This window comes from Oratosquilla oratoria, chromosome 12 (genome assembly GCF_046742065.1).
Source record: "Oratosquilla oratoria isolate Oo_2021 chromosome 12, ASM4674206v1, whole genome shotgun sequence".
Lineage (NCBI taxonomy): Eukaryota > Metazoa > Arthropoda > Malacostraca > Stomatopoda > Squillidae > Oratosquilla > Oratosquilla oratoria.
The window spans coordinates 56843781-56857637 of NC_134788.1; the positions used below are offsets into that span (position 1 = coordinate 56843781).

The following is a 13857-nucleotide window of genomic DNA, read 5'->3' on the forward strand; positions in this document are numbered from 1 at the left end:
TACTTGTTATAGAAATGAATATGTACAAACGTGCAGAGAGGAAAAGAGAAAATATGAAAAAGATGTCATAGAAAAGTGTAAAAATCAACCAAAACTATTTTACAGATTTGTAAACAACAAATTGAAAAACAAACAAGACTTGGAGAAATTAAGACAAGGAGGAGTTGAATACACAGAGGAAATTGAAATGGTGGAAATTATGAACAAACATTTTAAATCAGTGTTTACAAGGGAGAACATACAACCTGAAGAGATCAAATGGAAAGAGAGTGTCCCTCCCAGGAAAGAAATAGAAGTAACAAAGAACGAAATACTGAAACACTTGAGTAATCTTGATGTCAGAAAATCGCATGGACCAGATGAAATAGCAAACTGGATTTTGAAAGAATGCAGGAATGAACTGGCAGACAAAATACATAGCATAATAAACAGTTCCTTGAAAGAAGGAAAAGTTCCAGAAGATTGGAAAAAAGCAAATATAGTACCCATATATAAAGGAGGAAATAAAGAAGACCCTACCAACTATAGACCAGTCTCTCTAACAAGTACAATAGCAAAAATTTGTGAAAGAGTTGTCAAAAGTAGATGGGTAAAATATTTAGAAAAAAAACGTGTTAAATCCAAGGCAATTTGGATTCAGACAAAGACGATCATGCGTCACCAATTTAATATGTTTCTATTCAAGGCTAATAGATATAATACAAGAAAGAGATGGATGGGCTGATTGTGCATTTCTAGACCTAAAAAAAGCTTTTAACAAAGTACCACATAAGAAGTTGCTTAAGAAATTAGAAACTGAAGGAGGAATACAGGGCAAACTGCTTAAATGGATGGAAGACTTTTTGCAAGAAAAGAAAATGAGAGTAGTGATAAGAGACAAACACTCAAAATGGGATGAAGTAATAAGCGGTGTTCCGCCAGGAACAGTTCTGGCCCCAATAATATTTGCTATATATATTAATGATATGGATGAAGGAATTGAAAGCTATATGAGCTTCTTTGCAGATGATGCAAAACTACTGAAAAGAGTGAACACGGAAGAAGATTGTGAATCACTACAGAGTGATCTCAATAAAGTACAGGAATGGAGTAGGAAGTGGGAGATGGAGTTCAATACAAAAAAGTGTAGTATAATGGAATTTGGAAAAAGCAAAAACAGAATAACAGGATCATATAAATTGGGAGAAGGAATAAAAAAAGTGGAAAATGAGAAGGACCTGGGAGTCATTGTTATGAATAATATGTCACCTGAGAAACATATAAATAAGATTTTTGGAGAAACTTATAATTTAATAAGAACAATCAAAGTTGCATTTACATACCTGGATGAAGAAATGGTGAAGAAAATTCTAATCACCCTGATAAGACCAAGATTGGAATATGCAGCAACGATATGGTCACCAAGTACAAAAAATGTATAAAAAAACTTGAAAGAATACAAAGAGCAATTACAAAATTGGCACCAACACTCTCAAAACTATCATATGAAGAGAGACTAGCAAAACTTGAACTACAGACACAAGAGCAAAGAAGAGAGAGAGGAGATTTGATAGCTATTTACAGAATCATGAAAGGCATAGAAATTACTGATAGAGAGAATCTGATAAAATGGGATGATAGAAATACAAGAGGACATGGAAAGAAAATAAAAAAAGACAGCTATAGAAGAGATCTGAAAAAGATCAGCTTTCCTTACAGAGTAAGACAGTTGGAACATGCTAGACAAGAAAGTGGTGTGTGCAAAAACAATACATGAATTTAAAAATAGTTTAGATAAAATGAGATATGAAGACGGGACACCACGAGCATAGCTCCCCTTCCCGTAAAATACAACTAGGTAGATACAACTAGGTAAATACAATTGGGATGAAGGAAGGGGAGAAAGATCCCCTGAATGAAAGAAATATTTGTGACACAGAAAGAAATAAAGGACCAAAAAATTAACATTTATATCAGAAAATCACACGGCCTGGATGGAATTGCAAACTGGAAACTAAAAGAATGTGTAGATGAACTAATAGACAAAATGTATTAGGAAAGGTACTGGAAGACTGGAAAAATGCCAATATTGTGCCAATATATAAAGGGGGAATCAAGGAAGACCCAACAAATTATAGACCAGTCTCCTTTACACGTACAATCGCCAAAATTTGAAAAAAAAAAGTTATGAAAAGTAGATGGACTAAACATCTGGAGAACAATACATTAAATCTGAGACAATTCGGTTTTAGACAGGGAAGATCATGCACCACAAATTTGATCTGTTTCTATTCAAGGTTAACAGATATAATCCACGAAAGGGACAGATGGGCAGACTGTGCTTTCCCGGGCTTACAAAAGGCATTTGATAAAATACCACACAAAAAATTATTAAGAAGTGGGAAGTGAACTTCAACATTAAGAAATGTAGTATAATGGAATTTGGAAAAAAGAAAAGAAAATAATAATAATAAATCAGGACACTATAAAATTGGTGTAAAGGACGTAAAGAAAATTGGTTCCAAAAAGGACCTAGGAGTAATCATCACCCAAGACATGTCCCCAGACAAACAGATAAACAGAATAGTGGGAGAAACCTACAATTTAATAGGATCAATATAGGTGGCTTTTAATTACTTGGATGAGGTAATGGTAAAGAAAATACTGGTTAAACTGATAAGACCAAGATTGGAGTATGCTGTGACACTATGAACACCCAATACAAAAAGAATATAAGGAAAATAGAAAGAATCCAAAGGGCAACAACAAAGTGGCCCCAACACTTTAAAAATTGACTTATGAGCAAAGATTGTCTAAAGTGGAACTACCAACCCTGGAACAAAGAAAAAAGGTGATCTATTAGCAATTTACAGAATCCTGAAAGGCATTGAAATCTTTGACAGAGAAGACCTATTAAAGTGGGATAGAAGGAAAACAAGGGGACATGAAAAGAAACTCAAAAAGGACAGTTATAGAAGAGATCTGGAAAAAAATGCTTTCCACACAGAGTGGTGGATGTCTGGAACAAATTGGATGAAACTTTAGCGTGTGCAAGCACCATAAAAGAATTTAAGAACAAACTAGACATTGTGAGATACAAAGAATGGTCACCATCAGCATAGCTCCCCTTCCCATACAATACAGCTATACCAGTATACCAAGGGCTTTTTCCCCATTACATGGGAGATAGCCAAAGTCAAAAGGTATAATTCCACTCCCACCTATTTCATCTCCAGCCATTCCACTCCCTTTCTCCTCCCCTCTCTCCCTTTCATCTTAGCTCCTCATGGATGACAGGTCATTCCTGCATCTCATCCATTGCCCTGGGTCAGAAGCAATGCAGCAAGACACAGCACATCCACAGCATGGCCACTTCATTTAATTGGTGACCCCCCTCTCTGTACCCTCATGCAGAAACATTGAAGAGAGAGATCAATCCCTTTGGGCTGCATCAAAATATCATTGACACATAACTACTCCCATGCATCACAGCATCATCCATACAAAACCATTTTCCACGCACCCCTATCTTCTGCCTTCTTTTATTCTTCAACACACACCCCCCCTCTTTCTCATTGCCCCTTTTACCTCATCCATCCATCTCACCCTTGGTCACCCTCTCATGTTCACTCCAGCCACCTCTACCTTCCAAACTTCTTTTACTAATCTTTTTTCACTCATTCTTTCTGTGTCCAAACCATCCCGATACTCTTTCATAAACCCTATCTAACAGTTCCTTTTCCACCCCTGCTCTCTCTTTGTTTCTCACTCTGCCCAACCTTGTAATCTCTATCACACTTCTCAGACATTTCACCTCAAACACACTTAAACTCTTTCTTCCTCTTTTATATTCTATGTCTCTACCCCATACAGTGCTGTCAGCACAATCACCCCTTCATACAATCTATTCATAGCATTCATTCCCAAATGTATATTTCTCATAACACTTTTTAGCAATCCAATTCATGAATATGAAAAAATCAAGAAGATATGGAAAATCTCTCTAAACCCTAATCCCTCAAATGTGAATAAATATGTGCCAAGGGTTAGTGGATAGAAGAATCATATAAAGAACAGGTTTGACAAAAGATGGGAGACAGCTAAAAAAAAAGTAGGTATATGGCATGAGAAAAATATATGAAGGCAAGAAACAAAAGAACTAAGGAAAAATGCAAATGGACTAGTAACTATTATGTGAAAATCCATGGAGAGGAAGAGAGAAACTCTGAAAAGGGTATTATTGATAAATATAAAAGTGATTCCACATTGCTCTACAGGTTTGTCAATGATAAAGGAAAAGTTTGTAACTTTAGAAGTGAAAAGGATAATTTTCAATACTGTCTTGACACCAATTCTAATACCGTATATACTCGTCTTTAGGTCGATCTAGTGTGTAGGTCGACCCCCCCATTTTTGGCCAAAAAATCTGGAATTTTCCATATACCTCATGTATAGGTCGAGTGGTTTGTTTTTGTTTTTGGTGCTGTGAGCATTCCACTGTCTTAATGCTTTGAAGTAGCATGGCTTGCCTGGTATAGCAATTGATTATTATGGTTTTTTCACTTCATTAATTCTGATGTATTTTGGTTTATGTTTTTTTCAAGTTCACTGATTTTAATATTCAATAACTTTCACTGAAATTGCCATTTCAGCGGAGTGAAAAACTTGAACAGATTACCAAGTAAAGTACGGTATTCGGAATAAACTGGCTAGGCGTGTTTTGTTAGGAACAATTTTAACTAATACTCAGAGTTAGTCTTGTAATCTCAACTGTGCGGATGATCAGGCTAATGATAATGTGGAGGAGAGAGATGATGTTGATGTTCCTATGGCTGATGAAGTTGATCCGTATGACGATACGCGACACAGAAGTGAGTGGGAGGAGCTGTTTGGTGGTGAAGATGACGACAGTAAGGAAAACGATTTTGGTGGATTTTAGTTAAAATATTTAGGATTATACCATGTGTCACTGTAACAGTACCAAGTTGGCAATACTGAACAGTTTGTTTTCGTGATGGTGAGATCCATGCATTGTTTTGGTAATGGTAACAATAACATATACCATATAGAAAACTAAATTTGGGTAAATTTTTAGTTTCGACCATGGGCGCAATATAGCAATAAAAATTGATTATTAATTTTGTAAATTATAATGTATCAACGTAATATGCAATTTTGTGAGTGGAAATAAAAAAACAAAAAAGGTGCTAAAACATTTCGTAAGTAACGAAGTCGTGTCGGACGAATGGTACGCCATATTTGTTATAATAGATGCCGACGTCGAAGAAATGAAAGGATGATAAATTCGTCTAACCTAAACTAATCTAACCTGTGTTTAATAAATCATTACCTGCAAATTAAATGTCATCCGGCTCGTCCTCGTTGTCGTCGTCGTGAGAGACGTTGGCGGGCTTTTCAACCACTCTCTCAGCTTGCTGGGTATACAAAGTTCTTGCAGCTTGAAGGAATGCATGTATCTCCGCTCCATAACATTCCTTCAAGAAAATGTACCTGGCGAGGTACTGTCGGGAGCACCGAGGCCGTCAATTGACAGACAAGATGGCGTTCCGATCCTATGCTACCGACTTCGTTCATTAGCATATTTGCTTGTAGCAAGGTATTTTTTATTTTCACTTCCGCCCACAAAATTGCATATTACGTTGATACATTTTAATTTATAAAATTAATAATTAATTTTCTATTGCTATATTGCGCCCATGGTCGAAACTAAAAAAAAAAAAAAAAAAAAAAAAAAAAAAAAAAAAAAAAAATTAGAATACACAGGTAATATGATAGTATACATGGTATGATAAGCTCGCTTGTGCTAAGAATTTTAACAAACAGGTAAAACCACAGTATGGGGTTACCGTATCTAGAAGGAATTTTACATGTTTTGGTATGTACCATGTATCTTATGTCCCCATTGTTTACTGGTAGTAACTAGTAGGTAAATATTTTGATTTCTGAACCTAAAGAAAAGGTAAGGGGCCCTACACACGCTCAGACTTTTACTCAGACTTGTCTGCACAGACCATGTATGCGCAGACAAGTCTGAATGTGTGTAGAGGAGATTTGTGGTCTGTGCAGACCACAAATCTCCTCTACACACATTCAGACTTGTCTGCGCATACATGGTTTCTGCAGACAAGTCTGAGTAAAAGTCTGAGCGTGTGTAGGGCCCCTAAGAGTTCTTCCTAGCCTTTCTTGTCATGTCTGGATTTCAACCTAACAAGATTATTACTTGTGTATAGGTCGACTCCTAGGTTTTGGCTTAAAAAAAAATCCTGAAGATTTCGACCTATAGACGAGTATATACGGTATATGGTTCAAAGAGTTGGGTGATGACAAAGGCAGACAGGAGCAGGATTCAAGCAGCATAAATGAGACCACTGAGAGTCATAGTTGGAAAGATGAGGAAATATACAGTAAAGAATGATGATATAAGGAAAAGCATTAGCATCTGCTCCATGCTATGCAAAATAGATACTACCCAACTAAGATGGCTGGGACCCATAGAAAGAATAGAAGAAGAGAGAGTTGCAAGGGGATGCTGAGAGTGGATGATGGGTGGAAGAAGGCCATGAGAAAGATCGAGAAAGAGATGGAAAGAAACTGTTGAAGAAGCCTTCAGTAGACATGACTTGCCCAACATTGAAACTCTGAAGGGGGAAGGGGTCTTCCAAGATAGACCCAGATAGAGAAACATGCTGACAGGCATGATGCCTACCACTGAGAGCTGAAATAAGATATGCCTAAAGGGAAATGTGAAAAGTGAACTTCACTGCTAAACATGCAAAGTATCAGAAACTAGTAAAAACTCAAAGAGGCTTTTAATGAGTTATTCAGTATAAAATGAGTTAGTTTCAATAGCAAACTAGGAGAAAAATCTGGAAGTGTTAGTCATGGATACCTTTTCAGCTGACAAACATATAGGCAACATTGTAGTAGAATCTTATAGAACATTGAAAACATAAAAGAAGCTTTTCACTACATGGAGATGGTTGAAAAAATCATACAATGTTTGATCTGTCTCAGATTAGAATATACAGCAGTGGTATGGTCTTTGCACAAAGTGAAGGTCAAGATCAAAAGCTTGACAAGAACATGAGAATACAAAGAACATTGTCCAAATTGGTTTCCAGCCTTTCAGATAAAATGTACTATGAAATATTAGAAGCAATGGGCCTGCCATTATTGAAAAAAAGAAAAGAAAAAAAGATAGAGGTGACATGATCATAAGTGTCCAAATTATCAAAAAAGGAGTATGTCAGGAACATAGGGGACATGGGACTGGCTGAAGGCATACTCTGAAAAATTCTGTTAGTTCTATTATGAGGTTGGACACCTCTTCATTCATGAAGTGAAAAGCCACTCTAATCTTCTGCAATAGTTGATTTGTCTCTCCCTTAATCCTGCTTATATCAATCTAGTGACAGTATTTTTTTTTTTTTTTTTTACTAACACTCCCAAATCTTTCTCCTCTTTTGCTTTTGTAATGGATTCACTTCCCAAGGAATAGTTTAAGGATAGTCTTTTGTAGCATTCGCCCATTTCCAGTACTTTGCATTCTTTTTTTTTTTGGTATTGAAATTCATTTCCCATTCTTGACTTCATACAAAAATATCGTCTGGGTCCTTTTAAATTAGTCTCTTTGTTTTTCACTATTCTCATGATTTTTGTATCATCTACAAAACATGTTGGCATGGCTTGGTGTACCTTCTATCGCGTTATTGAAATAGATAAGAAACATTATTGGCATAAACACTGAATTTTGGGGAACTCCGCTGGTTACTGCTCTCCAACTTGACATCTTATTCTTTACCATTCTCTTCATGCATCTTTTCTTTAATAATAATAATGATAATACTGATAATAATGATAATAATAATAATAATAATGATAATAATAATAATAATAATAATAATAATAATAATAACAATAATAATAATAATGATAATAATAAAATCATCCATTGAAGTAGTTTGCCGCTTGGTCCCCCAATATGCTCCAATATCAACATAAACTATGAGTTACTTTATCAAAATCTTTCTCAAGGCTGAGGTACACGCAGTCCACCCACACCTCTCTCTCTTGCACAATAGCAAAAATATGTGAAAAAGTTATCAGAAGTAGATGAAGAAAAGTAGATGAAGAAAATAATAAACCAAATCCAAAACAATTTGGCTTTAGACACAGATCATGTGCCACTACCCGGTAAATTGATTTTTTTTTACTCAAGGCTAATAAGTAATGCAAGAAAGGGACAGATGGGCTGATTGTGCTTTCTTAGATTTACAAAACGCATTTGATAAAGCACCACACAAAAAGCTACTAAGAAAAATCAAAATAATAGGTGGTGTACAAGGAAAGTTATTAAAATGGATGGAAGATTTCTTGAATAGGAGAAAAATGAGGGTGGTACTTAGAGACAAAAACTTGACCTGGAAAGGAATGATAAGTGGAGTCCCAAAAGGTTCTGTATTGGCTTCAATAATGTTTGCCATATATATAAATAACATGGATGAAGGTGTGGAATGTTATATGAACTTCTTTGCAGATGATGCAAAACTACTAAAGAAAGTACAGAGGAAGATTGTGAATCACTACAGAGAGACCTGGGTAGTCTGGGAATGGAGTCAAAAGTAGGAAGTGAACTTCAACATTAAGAAATGTAGTACTGTATAATGGAGTTTGGGAGAAGTAAAAATAGAATATTAGGGCAATATAAAATTGGTACAAAGGAAGTAAAAAGAGTTAGCTTGGAAAGGGACCTAGGAGTAATCATTAACAAAGAAAGATTGGAGTACACTGTGACACTATAGACACCCAACACAAAAAAGAATATAAAGAAATTAGAAGGAATCCAAAGAGCAACAACAAAGATCGCACCAACACTCTCTAAATTGACATACAAATGAAGATTGTCCAAACTGGAACTACCAACCCTGGAACAAAGAAGAAAAAGAGGAGATCTACTGGCCACTTACAGAATTATGAAAGGGATGAGTGTCCTCGACAGAGATGATTTATTAAAGCGGGATAAGAGAAAAACAAGAGAACATGAAAAGGAACTCAAAAAGGATAGTCATAGAAGAAATCTGAAAAAGAATAGTTTCTCACATAGTGCTAGATATCTTGAATAAACTGGATGAGGCAACAGTGTGTTTAAAAACTATACAAGAACTTAAGAACAATCCAGATGCTGAAAGATACAAAGATGGGTCACTATAAGCATGGCTCTCTTCCCGTATAATACAACTAAGTGAATACATCAATTACTTTCGAGTAAAAGCTTAAGATGTTTGGCATACATGACCTTCTAGATGTGAAGCCAAAATGACTCTGTCAAAATGTTCATCTCTTTGAGATATATTGGTTCATCAACCTTTCACAATCCTTTTGCACAGTTTCACTATTGTGCTGGTCAGCGATAACTGCCTATAACTTAGTGGTGTCTCTTTAGTTCCACCTTTGTGAATTGGTATCACATAAGCTTTTCCCCAAACAAACAGCATTATGCCTTCTATTAATAAACAAAACAAAACTGTGAATCTTGCCTGTCAGTTGTTCCTTACATTTTTTAAGTATCCAATTTGAAATCCTGTCAGGTCCTGAAACTTTTGTCACATCCAATGGTCACAAGAGATTGAGCACTTCTCTCACTTCTATATAGCTGTATTCTTACTACCCTTCCTTTCCTCTAAAAAAGTGCTCTCCTTTGTGAAGACAGATTGGAAATTTTTGATAAATATTTCTGCCTGAGCTGAGACCTCGTCAAAGACCTCACCACCCACTTTCAGCTTGGTGATTACTTTCATTTGTCTCCATTTACTAGTGGTAAACCTTTCAAATTGATTCAGTTCATCTTTGCATTTATCTACAGCACCCCTTTCAAAATTATTTTCTTTGTCTTTGTGTGGTATGGGTTGTATGTTATCATATATGTTTGAGTTAAGCTGCTAAGGAGTTTTTCTTTGAAGTCCAGCTGTTAGTGCTTGTGTTGTATAAATGAGATGGGTGAGTGAAGTTCAGGGCACTACCATAGATATATGTAAAAGTAATCAAAACAAGTGGAACACATCTTACCTGTTTTTCAAAGCCATTCACTTTCACAGCATTTATGTATTGGTTTTCCGGTTGACCATCCAAGATTTGCAGGAACACTGAACGAGAATCAGCTGTGAGGAAGTAAATGGAAGCAGAGATATAATCAAACTTATACTTAAATACAAATATCTGTTTCTTTTTCTACATACTAACCCATTCATGGAATATATCTATGCAAAAAAAAGAAAAAATGCAGATTTGGCCATTCATGGGGATATCAGAAACGTAACCCCTGCAAATAACATGGGATTGCAGTATATATATATATATATATACATATATATATATATATATATATATATATATATATATATATATATATATATATTGAGACATTCTGACAGGTTGATGTAAGCGGAATAGGAAACACAGGAGTCTTAGTCTTGAGTTTATTCCTGACTAGTTTCGCAGGTATGCTTTTTCAAAGGAATATGTGTACAAACGGGCTGTGGGCATTATATACATGGGGTGGACCTCACCACCTCTCCGAGTTGCCATAGTTGGTGGCGAATGTGAACATCACATTGTGGCTCACGTAACAATGAAGACATTTTTACAATTAAATATGATAACACTAATACCAAAGAAATTATTAATAGAAAATGTAACAATAGTAATGATAACGATGAAGATAAATATTTAATTAATAATATTAATAACAAAAACGATAGTAGCAATACAGGAAATAATAACAATAAAATAAAAGTAATAATAATAAAAACAATAATAAAAATGATAATACTAATAACCAAGAAATAAAAATTAATAGTAATTATGACAATAATAGTGAAAACAATGATAATAAAAACGAAAAATAGTAACAATAATAATAACAATAATAATAATAAAGATAATGAAAGTAATAATAATAAAGATGGTAATAATAAAAATAAAAATGTAATGATAAAATTATAAATATAATGATAGAAATAATAAATAATAGTTATAATAACAATGATAATAATAATAGTGTTGAAAATAAATAGTAACAAATAGCATTAAAAGAATAAATCATGATAAAAAGTTGGGGCAAGGTAGCATGGAGGAACTTCAGAGTGAAAGGAAGAAAGCTGGAGAGGGTAGGCCGAAGTGGGAAAAAGGGAAGCCATTCTTGGAGGGCAAGTGTCGCGGTAGATTTTGTCCATTTCGAGTCACCAGTTCTCTTGTTTGTGTTTTTGTGGTTGGCAATGTAAAGTGATTCAATTATTTTCCGTTGTTTCTTGTGTAGTCCTTTAGCTAGAATGGTGGAACCCTCCCAGTTAGGCAAATGTCCCTCTGTGTCAATGTGGTTAACTAGAGCGTTGGTTTCTCGGTGGTGTCTAATGTCCGCTTTGTGTTCCTTGAGTCTGTTGTTAAGTCCTCTGTGTGTCTCTCCGTAGTATGCACAGTCACATCCTTTGCAGGGAATTTTGTAAACGATGCTATTGTCACGGTTCGTCTTGGTTCTGTTGGTGGTCAAGTGTCCTATTTTCTTCCCTGTGTCATTTACTATGATGAGTCCTGTCTGTCTCAACGTTTTGGAAAGCATGTGAGAGAGGCCAGAGTTAGGAACCACAAGGTATCGTAAATTTGTCCTCTCTTCACATCCTTTCCTCTGTCTGATTTTAATGGCTTTCCGTAGTGACGTCCCTAACATGCCCTCTGGGTACCTTAGGTTCCTGAACGCAGCGGTTACGTATTCAATTTCCTCTTGTAAATACTCTTCGCTGCATATTCTAAGAGCCCTAAGGTAAAACCCAATGATAACCCCTGATTTGGTCTTCTCGTCGTGTGCGCTAAAATAGTGGATGAAGTCGTCTTTGTTTGTCGGTTTACGGTATACCTTGAACCTAGCGCTGCTGTCCGATCTGATGACGACAGCGTCTAGGAAAGGTAGGGAACCGTTGGTCTCTTCCTCTACTGTGAATTTAATTCTTTTGTCCACGTTGTTCAGTTGTTCCAGTATGTTTCTTGTGTCGTTTGTTTTGTGTGAAATGAAGAGGATGTCGTCAACATAACGGTACCACCTGGAGTTAGCTGGGACGATATGCAGAAGGTGGTCCCTTTCCAAAGTCTCCATGTAGAGCGATGCTGCCACCGCACTCAATGGAGACCCCATTGGAAGCCCCTCATGTTGTCTGTATTCCTGCTTGTTAAAAACAAAGGAACCAAATTTTATGCACTTATCCACCAACTCCAAGTAGTCACGCTTGTTGATGGGTAAGTTGTCGGTGTCAATGTGTTGTACATATTCCTTTGTAAAAGCATACCTGCGAAACTAGTCAGGAATAAACTCAAGACTAAGACTCCTGTGTTTCCTATTCCGCTTACATATATATATATATACATATATACATATATATACATATATATATATACATATATACATATATATATACATATATATATACATATATATATACATATATATATATACATATATATATACATATATATATACATATATATATATATATATATATGTATATATACAACACTGAATGGGTTCCAGTAACTAGATACATTTTTATCAATCACAATGCCCTTTAATTCTAAGCCATCAACATTGGAAGAACCATGGAGGCAACATGCAGAAATTGAAACATAGCATGCCTGAGGACTCGAACCTATGGCCAGCACGTAACCAGTGCTGTAGTGACTTAGACCGTTACGATGGTGTAATGGTCTAATTCCCTACAACACTGGTCACGTGATGGCCATAGGTTTGAGTCCTTGGGCATACCACATTTCAATTTCTGCATGTTGCCTCCACGGTTCTTCTGATGTTGATGGCTTAGAATTAAAGAGCATTGTGGTTGAGGAATATATATATATATATATATATATATATATATATATGTATATCAATGAAGACTTTTTTTCTTTTTTCCAATCTATGTATCCCTTTGTTCACACATGTTTACATTACATTGCTGGAGTGTTTTTTCCAATGGCACACCTTTTTGTTTGATACATACCTATACTATATTTGTACGACACTGAATGGGTCCCAGTGATTAGATATACATTTTAACAACCACAATGAACTTTAATTCTAAGCCATCAAAGGCCAGCATGCTTGAAATTGAAATGTGGTACTACCCAGGACTCGAACTGGGTATCCTCATAACAAGTGTGACAGTGACTTTCCAACTAGGTCATCAAGAGAGATATAAGCTAAGCGCATTATTTCTTATATACTGTATTATAAAATCAGTTATGTTCCTCTGTTTATCTATACTTATTGTTTTCATTTATTACATTCTTTACATTATAGATAAGGCATATATGTACTGCTAATCCTGACAAAAGGATTGCTATTGGAAAGGCAATAATGCAGCAATGTAAGCACTTACAAATGAAGATAAATGCAAATTTATGACAAGAAAAAAAACTCATTAATTCTTCAATTATGTGCCGTTACGAGAGGTAACGGGGCTTTTTTATATGTCCGTGTATCCCCATGTTTACATATCTTTTTGTCGTAAGGCTCGTTTCCCCTCGGAAGAGGTTTCAATTTTGTTTTTTGAAATGCTTTAATTTAAGTATGCTGCGAGCAGAAGCTTCGTCTGCTTAAGATTACTATCGTTGTAAGTTGTCTGCAAGCTGTGCTGCAAGATAGCATCTCATTATTTGTACAATGTTCACTTTAAGAATTAGACTTAAGAAGGTGTGTAAGAACCGGTTGCGGTGGTGTGATGTCACGTCACGCCTCCAGCCAGTGTGGTTTGAAACGCCTTCAGTTGTATACCCGCTCCCTTCGCGGCCTACTCGTTTTTTCATCTACTACTT

At 35.7% G+C, this 13857-nt stretch overlaps 1 protein-coding gene across 1 annotated transcript in view; it reads right to left on the bottom strand.

Annotated features, from left to right (window-relative positions):
- Positions 1-13857, bottom strand: part of LOC143030414 (receptor-type tyrosine-protein phosphatase alpha-like) — a 292993-nt gene that overhangs the window by 29433 nt on the left and 249703 nt on the right. Inside the window, exon 26 of the mRNA XM_076193561.1 lies at positions 10066-10157. Coding sequence (XP_076049676.1) covers positions 10066-10157 — 92 coding nt within the window. The remainder of the gene's footprint in view (positions 1-10065; positions 10158-13857) is intronic.